General features: G+C 40.2%; 1 protein-coding gene across 3 annotated transcripts in view; it reads right to left on the bottom strand.

Annotated features, from left to right (window-relative positions):
- tpk1 (thiamin pyrophosphokinase 1) overlaps positions 1 to 12,734 on the bottom strand; it is a 75,465-nt gene that overhangs the window by 22,640 nt on the left and 40,091 nt on the right. For all 3 annotated transcript variants that reach the window (XM_030079350.1, XM_030079349.1, XM_030079351.1), the window contains exons 6-7: positions 11,430 to 11,525; positions 6,395 to 6,541 (exon numbers count right to left, since the gene is read on the bottom strand). In XM_030079350.1, the coding sequence (XP_029935210.1) occupies positions 6,395 to 6,541; positions 11,430 to 11,525 (243 nt within the window). The remainder of the gene's footprint in view (positions 1 to 6,394; positions 6,542 to 11,429; positions 11,526 to 12,734) is intronic.

Raw genomic sequence — 12,734 nt, 5'->3', positions numbered from 1 at the left:
AGACAGACAACAAAAAAAAAAGATAAGAAAGAGAAAACAATTAAAGAAAGAGATTAACTTGGAGCAGGGGTTCTTCTACTTTTTTAGCCTCAGCCCCAAATGAGAAACTTAGCTTCTCCACCCTGGGACCGAGGCTCATTAAAATAAATTATTACTCTTGTCAAGTCGGGACCCACAAGCAATAGCTGCGACCCATTTTCAGATCCTAACCGTAGTTAAAAAGGATACCTTGCCATTTTGAATTATAGTCTTTTTTTTCTCAGCATGTCACAGGGAGGAAAAAGAATTTGTGCTGACACCTCAGTTAATTGAAAAGTTACTTGTATGCATTGTTAGCATATCTGTTAACACTCTGCAATGGCCTTACTCCAGTGTCTGTATTTCTCCCTGCTACATAAAGAATCAAATGCAAGAGCAAGTGAGCATATTATTTACCTAGTTTCACACTGAGCCTCACTGAGCACTAAGGCAACAGGTTATGCTAAATAATGTGATGTCTGATTATTTGCTAACAGAATGGGTTGGGATTAAGTGTTTTTATTCAAGGTCTTTCCCAAAATTATTCTCTTATGTTCAAATTGTGAGACAATATCTGCCAACAGAAAACAGGTTGCCTAAATTTATTAATTCTTACATGACTAGATGCCTGATTTTAAAACTAAAATCAGAAATTCCACACTACTGAAACATTTAAAACCTTGGACTAGTGATTTACATTGCATTCCTGGTGCCGTTTTGTTGTGTGATGTTGTATTGTTGTTAATCTGTGGCTAACTAGCTAAAAGCGAATACACATATGACATCACTGAGATATTCTCAACACAGCTGCAATGGTGTTTATTTTTTTCATTGTGATTTTCATTTTGGCATCCGTATTAACAGATTAGAGCAGCCACACAGCCTGCGTGAGTAGTGCGTCCCAGGTGCGGCTCGGGCCTTGGTGCAACAGCGCATCAGCTACAGTTTCGGCGTGGAGCCTATTTTCTCTGAGGTGCGCAGCTCTCAGCAAAAACACACAGCGAAAAAGATCTTCTGATAGTCATACTGACATTACATAAGTGATACCTTTCTCCAATATAGCTTTTTGTAGAATATGTCACAGATATGAAAAAATATACTTGTTTACAAACTATTCCAGTAACTGCATGGAAAAAGTGGAGGCTACGCCTGAGTGGGTTGTTGGAGATGCTGGACAGGCCAGTGTTTGTCCTGTACTGCTACTACCTTCTGTTCTGGAGATATAAAAAAATGACATTAGCCATTATCAAAGGCAAACTCAATGTAAAAAGCACTGCGGCAGCAATGCTGTCTGTGTGGACACCACACACCTGCAGCGAGGCAGCCCTCACACACAGGTAGAGGTAACCAGTCTGGCCCGGGTGTGAGATCGGCCAAAGGTTGCTCTCCCACAGCCTCTGATTCAGTCGTTTGACCTTCCATAGGTAGCTGACCAGCCTGACTTGTAGTTGAGAAGGCCACTGACTGCAGAGCGATGTGTGGCTGTCAGCTCACCGTAAAAAAAAAAAAACATCAGCTTTCTTGTAGACCATCACAAAGGAAGAAACAATTGTAATGCGGAAAAAAGAGCAGATTAATAGGCTTACTTGAGTAAGTCCACAGAAAATAACAGGAAGAGTGCTCCTCATTTACTTATTTGTGTTACTTGTAACACATTAATACGCACCCCTGATAAAAACTTTGAGAGAAAGGTTTTGATTGCTAGAACTTGGAAAGAGATCAATTATCACTTTTCTAAAACAGAGAAATGGCACATTACACAGACACACACAGAGACAGTGAAGACACGTGCACATCCTGAGTTAAGTGTTTGGGAACTTGAAAGTGTGATATGTTTAAAACAGTGTTTTCAGCTTCTGGCATTCAGACAGCATCCCTGAGGTTTTTATATATATATGTATATATATACATATATATATATATATATATATATATATATGTATATATATATGTGTGTGTGTGTACAGGTGTGTGTGTGTGTGTGTGTGTGTGTGTGTGTGTTTGAGAAAGAGAGAGACCATCAGAAAATGAAGGGAAGGAAGAACACATACACACACCCGCACAAACACACAGAAAGACACACATGCGAGCACAAACACAAAATACATGCACATAAATACAGCCAAAAGCTTTAACGATGGTTTTCCAACTGCCAGTGGCTGCAGATCTCTCCACATTTAACGGTGTGTGTTAATGTGGCAGAGGCAGAGGCCACAGTGTTTTATGCATTGAGGAGGTCTAAAACACTGACATTGCTCCAAGCTTAATCTTGTCATTACAAGTTATTTCTTCTAGAGCTGAATGATATGGTACAAAACAATCACTTTGCAATTACTTTGGCAGATACTGCGACTGCAATATGATACACAATTTTAGCAGTAATAACAATTTTTGCATTGCAATTTTAATTTTCCCTGAAATAATCAATTAAAAATATGATAATTGATTTTTTCCGGGGCCTGCAGACAAACAAACACGTTTTCTTGCATTTGGAAAATGAAATATGTCGGCCAGGACATCTCTGTAGCACCATAATGTTGTATTAACAACATTGTTCTGTCACACGTTTTAACTGTATCAAAAGACAAAAAACAAAACAAACAAACAAAAACGTCTCCTAGAGTTTGGATATTGCACTTGGCCATACTGTGATTTCAACAGTATATAAGATTAATTGTGCAACCCTAATTTCTTCCTGTTGCTGCTCACAGCAAAATTATTTTTGAACTTTGGTTTCTACATCAAATAAATGTCACCCCTTAGTCCCTGTATGCTTTGACAGCAGATCTATTTTTCTTCCTGTCATTCCATTAACTTCTGATTAATTAAAACTGAAATGACTGAGGATATCGTGTCACCATTCTGACAAGTAAAACTACACCCACTAAATTTTTCTGAATTTGTACCTTTTGGTGGCAGACTGATGCAGTGTGCCAGTATTCTTTGGCAGGAAACGGTTCCCAGTGAAACTTGTCGCCCCCAAAGGCCGTGGCTTATGTCAGGTAACCGCTGCTGAGTATTTCACATTTCAATTTTTTCCACTGTTTGAGCGCCACAAAACTACACCCATCCACCCTGTTTTTTGTATTTTCAGTGAAGTGTTCCTTGAATAATTTTCTGGGTTTAGTAGACTGGTGAGGATTTCCATTTGTTAATCTCAAACTTTTGTTTTTAATCTCACAGCAAAGTGGTGAGCCCATCCTCGTTTACTAAGAAACTGTGCTTTTCTTGGCAGCATCATGAGGGGTTTAGTGTCTCAGTCGGTGTGCATGTTATAATTTCTGGTTAGGCCGACATGATTATTGATGAAAACACTTGCACATGTTACATTTACATGGCAGCGTGATGACAAGTGTACATTTTAATGAAACAATGCCAAACATAGACTACACTTCAGTTGCGAGCATACCAGCGGCTACACCATGGGCGGTTACTTATTTATTAATTACTGTTCATGATTTGTTGTCCTGAGGCTGCAGGCGTACGTCAGGTTCAACTGTGCTATGATCTATGCCTATTATGTATGTTGTTGTTTTTTTTTTAATCTGACTCTTTCTTTTAATTTTGTGATTTTTGTTTTAAATGTTTGTCTTTTTCGAGTGACACTGAAGCAGGCTACAGAGCAGAGCGGGTCTGAATGGCTCAGGCTTGTGCTAGGCTGGGGATGAAATTTCAGGGCCATGCAGGCTCTAAAGGCATTGCTCAGGTCAGTTTTGATTGCCAGTATGGGAAAAAAAATCTCATTATAGAAGAAAAAATTATGGATTGTGAACAGACTACATGTTCTCTTACTGGTTAGATTAACATGTGGCACTGCTACTGTAGATGCCCATTATGGGATGATTGCCTTAATTTCAATGCTTGCAAGTGGAGTGATTTGTTTAAAATCACCTTATTTATATATTTATTTACTTACTTACTTTTGGGCAAAACTTTGTCACTTGAAATTTGTTTCTATATTATTCAAAAGTATAGGTAATTCTATCCTCAAAACTTCTTGAAAGTTTTTCTAAAATTTTTTTTCATGTCAAGCCGCTATTCTGTAAAAGCCTCTTTTTAATGGTTGATCTCTCAGAGCCTTTTATAGAAACAAAGCTGAGACCCTATGAAAAGCACTGCATTCTCTCACTGTTCCTTTTCATTTACAGTGAATTATTCATCTGAGCACAGCACAGACTGTTGCAGGTCACTCTTCTGCCTCATGTATATATTTATTTTATGTCTGAATGTCACCTCTCTGCTAACTTTCTCCAGCACAGCAGAGGCTGGGGTGAGTTAACGTACCTCAGGTGACACACTTTATCATTTAAATCAGCTCTTGCTCTGACAAGTTTCACTCCTCAAAAGGGCATCAGGTAAACAAGCTTATAGATTCAACCTGGCATGTGTGTGCCTATAAAATGATTTATAGGAAGTATTGGGCTGACACAGCACTGTGCGTTGTCTGTCGCACTACACAGAGCAGGGTTTCTCAAACATTTTCATGGCCCAGAATACGGACTGATGTAAATTCACTTTGGCCATTAGGACAGACAGCAAGCAAGAGAAAATGACAAACTAGGAGAAAGAGATTAACTCAGAGCAGAAGTTCCTAATTTTTTTCATCCTAAGATCCAAATTGGGTAAATTTAGTGTCACCTTGGGATCTAAACTCATTAAAACATCTTCCTGTCGTGGAGGAACTCAAAATAAACAGTCCCGCGGCCCATTCATAATCCCTGCTCATAGTTCAATTTTTTTTTTTTTTTTTTTTTTTTTTTTTAAAAGGCAAGGAGTTATGTGATGCCCTGAGCCAACTACAGCAAGCACAAAACTTTCCCAAAATCCTAAAGATAGTGTCATCAAGTTTCAAGAATTCATCTGGGACACGAAAGCAAAAGCAAGAGCAGCACCGATAAAACTGATGCACATCTCTTTCAAATAAAAAAAAAAAAAACCTATTCCACCTCATATTTTAAGATAAATTATGTATTCAAAGACCATTATCTAAAGCATGCAGCATTAATTAGAGCATGGTATTTATAGCTAACAAGGTGGCTCTAAGTACATTTTGAAGAAAGAAGAGGTTGTGTACTTACAGGCGAATTTTCAAAATCGACTTCAGTGTTTATTGAGCCTAAGTCTTAATTAGTTGTGTGCGAGTCAGGTTTTGTGTATTTATGTGAGCACTATGTACCGAGCATGAGCAAGTGTGTATAAATTAACTGTAGCGCCGAATCCTGACGCTGAGCACGTAACAAAGCCGTGATTGCGTGGAAAACGGGGGGCGAGAAAATTTGGCAAAAGTTGTAAACACTTAAATTACAGATGTAACTTGAACAAATAGTGCTGGGCCTTTCGAAGGTTGCATTCACCTTCATGTACGGGCGTTTGCGTTCATCAGTCGCTGGCGAATTGGAGCTGCGTTGACAAACGAGCTTAATTTACCCTCACTGAAGTAAGATTAATTGGAGGTGTCGAGGTATGAAGCAGCAAATGACAATGCGCCTTTGGAATAATGACAACCAGTAGGGAGGGAGTGTATGAGGGAGAGAGGAGAGAGAGAGGTTTACTTAACGGATTACAAGGCATCATCAGGAAGTATCACAGTAAGTTGTTTGTCCTCAGGATCTCACATACAAGAACATAAGCGAAACAGGAGGGGGAAAAAAAGTGTTGTCTGGCTCCCACATGATGGTTGCTCAGCCCACTTCTAAACTCAATCAAGTGAGGAGCATGAGAGAGTGGCTGGCATTCAGGAAAACAATTTGGGAACATCAAATGAGACTCTCTCTCCTTCTCTCTCTCATGCACAATAGCAAACTGGGGCAACATAAGAGCAGAGAAGTGTGTGTATGTGTGTGTGTGTGTGCGTGCGTCCTTGAAGTGATTACTCAACACAGAAACAAAGTGTTCAACACTCCAATCAAGGTGCAGAGCAAGGGATAGGAAATGTCTGAGAGAGAACAAAATAAGAAGAAAAGCACCGGGAGTGGGATGATTATGAAGAGCGATAGCAGTGGGAGAGCAGTGTGTTAGTCTAGCACTGTGAATATGCAGTGTGGTTTGATTTGACTATGTCTACATTTTTAAAATATATAGTATTACAAAATACATATATAGCCATCATAATTCCACTTTTTACTGGTTGCAGAATAAGGTTTCTGCTGTATTACTGCTTCAGAGGACTGATGTTTTTGGTGTTTCTGAAATTATTTGGCCAGCAGTTGATTTAGAAAAAGATGTGTTACGTCGTACCATCTCCTCAGCTGTACTTTGCAGCATCTAAAAAAATCCAGCTGGCAGGCTCAGCAATTCAAACACAGGAAAGAAAAACGGCAGTTGCACATTGAAGGACTTTTATGATGGTTTCTATGCATAAATGTCTGCATCTCACCGGTCTGAGTAAACAGGCCAGGCTGGTCCCCTGTATGACCAGAAGGGGGAGCTGTGTCATGGTCAAAGAGTGGTAGAGGGTCTCGACCGATGCCATGGTCTGGTCCAACCTGCCTGCCAGACCACCCAGAGTCACTATGGTGTCCACCTGGAGAGACAGAGTTTAACGAGACAAAGAAAATGTCATGTTTTGAGAGGTTTGATGGAAGGAAACCACATTTGTTTCACTGAAGGAAAGTAATGAGAGAAGAAGAGATCTGAGGATGTGGGGAGGAGAGATGGGAGGAGAAAAAGAGATAAAGAGCTTGAAAGAGATAAATAAATAAAAAAAGAAAGAAAGAAAGAAAGAAAGTAATGCCAAAACAAGAAGAAAAATAGAAAGATTAATAAAAATTCAGGATGCAGGATTAGGAAAAAATAAAAAATAAAGATGGAAAATAAATAATGGGGAGTGAAGATTCATTTAAGAGATGAATGTCTTAGGAACTCATCAACTAGATCACTGACACTGGTACGATCTCCTACAACCTCACATTTTCTTCTTAGCTTTTCTCTTTAGTATAATATTTAAAGCTCTCAGAACGTATATCCTTTTATTAGCTCCTAAGCAGTCAATCCTGCAGCCTAGAAAACCCAATAAAGTCTGGGGGGGACAGACACTGTCAGAGGTTGACGACTGACAGCCACGCCAGCACCACGAGAAACAAAAATGGATCACAGAGCCATCACAATCACATGTGCCCCAAAACCATCTTAAAATGTCTTCTACCAGAGGCAACTCAAATCCAGCTGCCAGGAGTCCACTCAGACTTGTGCTGTGGTAGAATGAGTGCATAATTACTGTCTTCTCACTCTCTCATGCAATTACCTTCCCTGCTTTTATTTCCCCTGAGAGGAGATTCCACTATTCCCCTTAATATTCCTAGTGGCCCTCAAAGTTTTCAGCAAAAAATAAGCTAAGGCTCTCTTTTTGCTGCTTTAATATTATTGTAATTTCTGATATATACATGTACATAACCAAGACGCAAACATTTCTCCTTAACAACAGTAATTGTGCTTGTGTGTGTGTCTTTGCGTGTGTGTACATGCATGTTAAATTACAGATCAGGAGATTCCCATTATCATTTAGCCACTCAGAAAGGTATAATTTCCCTTTGCTACACTTAAAGACACAAAATCCTCCCATTACTTGAAAATATTCCACATTTTGCAGGAGATAATAAAGCTCATTTCACCCCCCACGCCAAGGCTTAAATGGCTGAAGTGGACTTCTGAAAGTATTTACTGAATGGAATGCATCTTAACTTTTAACATCTTCCCTTTGTAGCTCCTTTAGGAGACAGAGGTGAAAAAAAAAAAAAAAACAAAAAAAAAACTGAGCGCCAAGACTGAGGTTATTTCAACATCTGGCTGACGCCCCCACACGCACATGGAACTTATCTGTAAACAACAACACTTTGTAAACAAGCTTCACTTAGTCTCTGCGGGGTCCTGAGACAGGGAGATGCGGTGAGGAGTGAGGAAGAGAGGGAAACAATCAAGAACAAATTCTCAGACTTCGCTCCAAATACTATTTCAATCTCATCTTATAAACAAACATTTGCAGATCTATCACATGAAAATAAGTTCTCTGAAATGGCTAAGCATGATTATTACAATTTAGAAGTTGTTATGGCTATGGTTTTTGGCAATTCTATCTAATTTTTTTTTTTCAACCAGAGATCCAAATTTCATATGATGAGCTCTTGTCTAACCAACACAACTGTGACATTTAAATGAAAGAAAACTGTGAAGAAAACCCATCATCTTATTTTTTCTAACATTTTGAAAAAATCCATTCATTATTAATGAACCACTGGCTTGTGACTAAAGCATGGGCGGGCTGATGCGAGCGTAAGATGCTAATTGATTTGTTGATTTTTGATGAGGCCCAGTTGTGATAACACAGCTGTGGCCTATTCCGATCTGACATCAGTTCCCACAGAGTCTCGTGAAGTAGAAAGGAGTGCCAGCACCATCTTTTAACATCACTTAAATTACATTGCAGAGTGTAACATCCATGGAGACATTAGAAAAAAAGTTTTCTTCAATACCCCACTTTAATCTCAAAATTCCATATTTAATTGAGCGTTTTGCATAAGGTCATTAAATACATATAAACACATTTAAGTTCATCAAGTCTGACTGTCAAACTGGGGTTACTTGTCTTGGTTACCTATCTTTCATTTTTCTGCCATTCTTTGGTCATTTATTCCTTCCTTTGTGCCTTTCTTTTGTGGGACTGGGCCAACTGAGGCCAAATTCTTATAAACAATGATGGCCTGAGAAGACCAAAAAGGCCTCCCAGTGGGAAAATAAAGAAAAAGTGAGCAATAATAGCACCACATCGTACAAAATTCACAGCAATTCTCCCAAACCATAGGGAAGAAAAGCCCAAAAAGAGAAAGAGAAAAAAATGATGCAGAGAGGGCAAAAAGAAAGAAGCAGGGACTGGAGAGGAATGCCAGCTTTGTATATCAGCCTCCAATGTCATGCTAGCTTGCTAAATCTTCACTTCCGTTCAACACTGCAGCACGCATATCAAACTTCATATTTGACAAACAGTCTGATTTACAGAAAACAAAACGCTTTATATTTGTCCCTATTTCATATTTGTTTACCAATACAAAAGCAGCAAAGCAAGGAGAATCTCACGATTATATGTGGCGAATTTAACAAGCTGCCTCGACAGATCCGGCCTCGCTCTCTCCCCTGATTGGCTGGGGGTGTCGGAGCGAGGGACGCTGGCATGGAGATCAACACCAAATTCATGTCCCATTACGGTGGCTGATGAACAGATAACAAACGAGAGACGAAAATGAAAACAGTGCTGCTGCTTATGCCAGCAACACTGAACCAAGGAGAGGGGAGCTAAGTAGGCCAGTGAGATCATAAATAAGACAAGCCAACTCACACACACACACACACACACACACACACACCCCAACAAATACCCAAGTGCGCACACAGATATAGGCATAAATGACTTACGTTGGCACATACACATTTGCAATCATTCTGGCTCATACACATGCATGCAAACACAATCTCTCACACACATACACATCCACTCTCAGATGAACACACACACGCACACATACACACATACGTATATATACCTCTATATATGAACCCATAGGCCCACCCCCAACCCACCATAATCCTTTGATACCATTCTTTAGGATTTCACCCATCACAATATGAGATAACTTCTCCAAATTGAATGCTGAGGGGCTAATATGGTGAATCTTAAATAGCCCTGAGAGGAGCACAATGCAGGGTAATCTGCAAATCACCATGTTATTATTTCGTCTATTTAATTAATTCATTGAAACGGTCTAAATGGATGGAAATTAGTGAAGGTGAGCAAAATGGGACAATGATATCAAATCATTGCACAAGTTCTGCTTTTATATAACCTGTGCCTACGCAAAGTGTTGAAGGGAACAAAAGTTCAAATAGAAGTCAAAGTCGGTAAAAAAAAAAAAAAAAAAAAAAGTGGGAAAATCCTGGCAAACAAACAAAAAGTCATCATCAGCAACTCTTGTAGAGCGTCAAAAACTGATTGCTGGTCTCCTATCTCTCGCAGGCAGACAGACAGACAAACACTCAGCGCCAGTTCAAAGGCAGGGTAAATATTAGCCAGGACGCCAAAAAAAAGGCCCATGGAAGGAAGGACAAAAGTATCGCTTCTCTTAAAGCCTGAAAAGCTAAAAATAGCGTGAAAACTGAAACGTGAAAACTGAAAATGCACAGTGTGGTGTGTTTGTGCGTCTGCGAGCGTATGTCCTTTCGTTGGTGTTTCATCAGCTTGGAGATGTGAAGTGATTGGGGCACTCAGTGTTGATTGGAGCAACACTCAACAAGCTTCTTACAAATTCTAGTGATGGAGAGATGTTTAGAGAAAGACAGAAGAAAGACAGACAGATAGACCGACAGATAGATAGACAGATAGATTGACACAAAAGAGAGCAGAAGAGGACAAGACACCATGGAGAATGAAAGATGTGTTTGTGTACTGTGTGTACTTGTATGCTTGCTTTGTTTGTATGGGTGATAAAGGAGAATTCATAACACCCAGGGACGAATGAGTGGCCATCTTGCCTGTGGAAGCAGAATGAGCTGTCACTAATGAAGGCGGGGATGAATAACACCACCATTCCCCCTGGCATCAGACTTTTTATCAACAAGTAATTTAAATAGTTGGAACTGGAATTGTGCTGTTCTTGAGCTTTTTTTTTTTATTCCCCCACAATGTAAATTCTGCACAGTTCGGTCCCCGTATTGTGAGTCAGAATGGAAATCAAGTCAAAACTCCAGATCACATCACTGTGCATGCAAGGCTGTGCAATAATTGGCTGGCCACAGGGCATCGCTTTAGCTAGCAGCTCATTTGTTAGGATATTATGTTAAGATATCAGGCTGTTATGAACTGCATTAATAAGCAAAGCCATAAGCAGATTAATTAAAAAGATCACATTGAATTGAAGTCTGTTTTAAATGCGGCATATCGACATTACAGTATGTATGCGTACATGTTGCGTGTTATGTTTGAATGTGTGTAGTGCTACTGTAATACTATTCCAACAACTACTCTTCTGTACTCAGACACTCTTCGGGGAACGTCGGCTGAGCTGGCATGCTCTTTTCCAGTGGCAACCGGCGTTCATACCCACCTACTCACACTGACACCAGGGAGCTGGTCAGAGTCAAGCACAGCCTCACACTGCTGACCCCTGAGCAGCTCCACTGGAGCAGCACAGGGCTGAGTGTCCTGCTCAAGGGCACCTCAGCAGCAGCCGAGGGAGGGGAGTGTTACTCATTCAATTTCCCCTCCACCAGAGTAGATTAGAACAGAATAGAGGAGATCTTGTCTTGTGTAAATTTGTCTTCTACTTCACAAATTATTATAAAACAGCAAATTTAACACAGGACATAAATTAAACTATAATTGTGTGTGTGAGAGTGTGTGTGTGTGTGTGTGTGTGTCTGTTCACCTGTAGCTGTCGTCTGTGAATCTCCTCCACCATGATGGCCAGACACTTGGTGAAGTCTGTTAGATCCTGGTCTGCTGTTTCTATCAATCTGCAGCCCTACAGACACACAGACAGACACACAGACAGACACACAGACACACACACACACACACACACACACACACACACACACACACACACAATCAGCACACAAGAATAATGTTGGAAATCGGGAACTGAAGGACAAAGAACACAGAAAAAGAGAGAAAGAGAGAGAGAGAGAGAGGAAGAGAGGAAGGGAGGGAGGTATAAATCAGTGTTTTAGTCCTCTCTGGCTGTGTGCAGGCTGTGTTGCTGAATAATGTAGAGGTTCCAGTCAGTGGCCCTAAACTACAGCATCCAGGTGAACAACTGTGCTCTGGGTTTTTCATCTCTCTCTCTCTCTCTCACACAGTGTCACTCTCCTAAAAACACACAATTTTCCTGGTGCGCTCAGATACACACACACACAGAACAGTCAGCTTACACAGACACGTTCGCTGTGCTCTGTTTGATCCCATCCATCCTCTCTCCCTCCCCTCCCCTCATCCCTCCATCTCTGACTCCCTCTCTCTCTCTCCCTTATGAATGCTTTTCTGCTCTCTCCCTTCCATTTATGCAGAATTATTCACCGTTTCTGACAAATCTCTGAAGGAATGCCTCAAACTTTCCCATTGTTCTCGTGCTGAAGCATTACCATAACATTCTATTCTCTCTTGTAGAAAAAAGGCATCGCTCATTTTTTAGGCAGTTTGTGTGATACATGTAAAAAAAAAAAAAAAAAAAAAAAAAAAAAAGCAGTGATATTACAGACAGCTACAGAAAGAGAGAACTAGGGTGAGAAAAAGAAAAAGAACTAGGGTGAGAAAAAGAAGGCACATCATGGCTACAGGCATGCTATATGTTTGTGTGCGTGTATGTGTGTGTGTGTGTGTGTGTGTGTGTGTGTGTGTGTGCATGGATATATCTGCATTTCAAATAGTAAACACTGTGTTTCCCTGGGCTCTGATCACAATAACACACTGAATGACAGCGAACGATAATCACACGGGAACACCATTTCCCTTCTCCCAAGGTGTGTGTATGTGCATGTGTGTGCATGTGTGTGTGTGTGTGTGTGTGTGTGTGAGACACCTTACCCTGTATCCATTATTCATTGAACCATGCTTCACCTCTCCTCGGGTGTTTCTGGTTTGACTTTTCTTTTTGTTTGTTATAAATAAAGTCCACTATACGGCATAATTTGAATGTTATTTTTATGACCTTGGACAGTTAAACAAATGTCTC

The sequence above is a fragment of the Myripristis murdjan genome, chromosome 20 (genome assembly GCF_902150065.1).
Source record: "Myripristis murdjan chromosome 20, fMyrMur1.1, whole genome shotgun sequence".
Classification (NCBI taxonomy): Eukaryota; Metazoa; Chordata; class Actinopteri; order Holocentriformes; family Holocentridae; genus Myripristis; species Myripristis murdjan.
The sequence above is the reverse complement of the archived record's forward strand: the minus strand, read 5'-3'. Positions and strand labels throughout refer to the sequence as shown.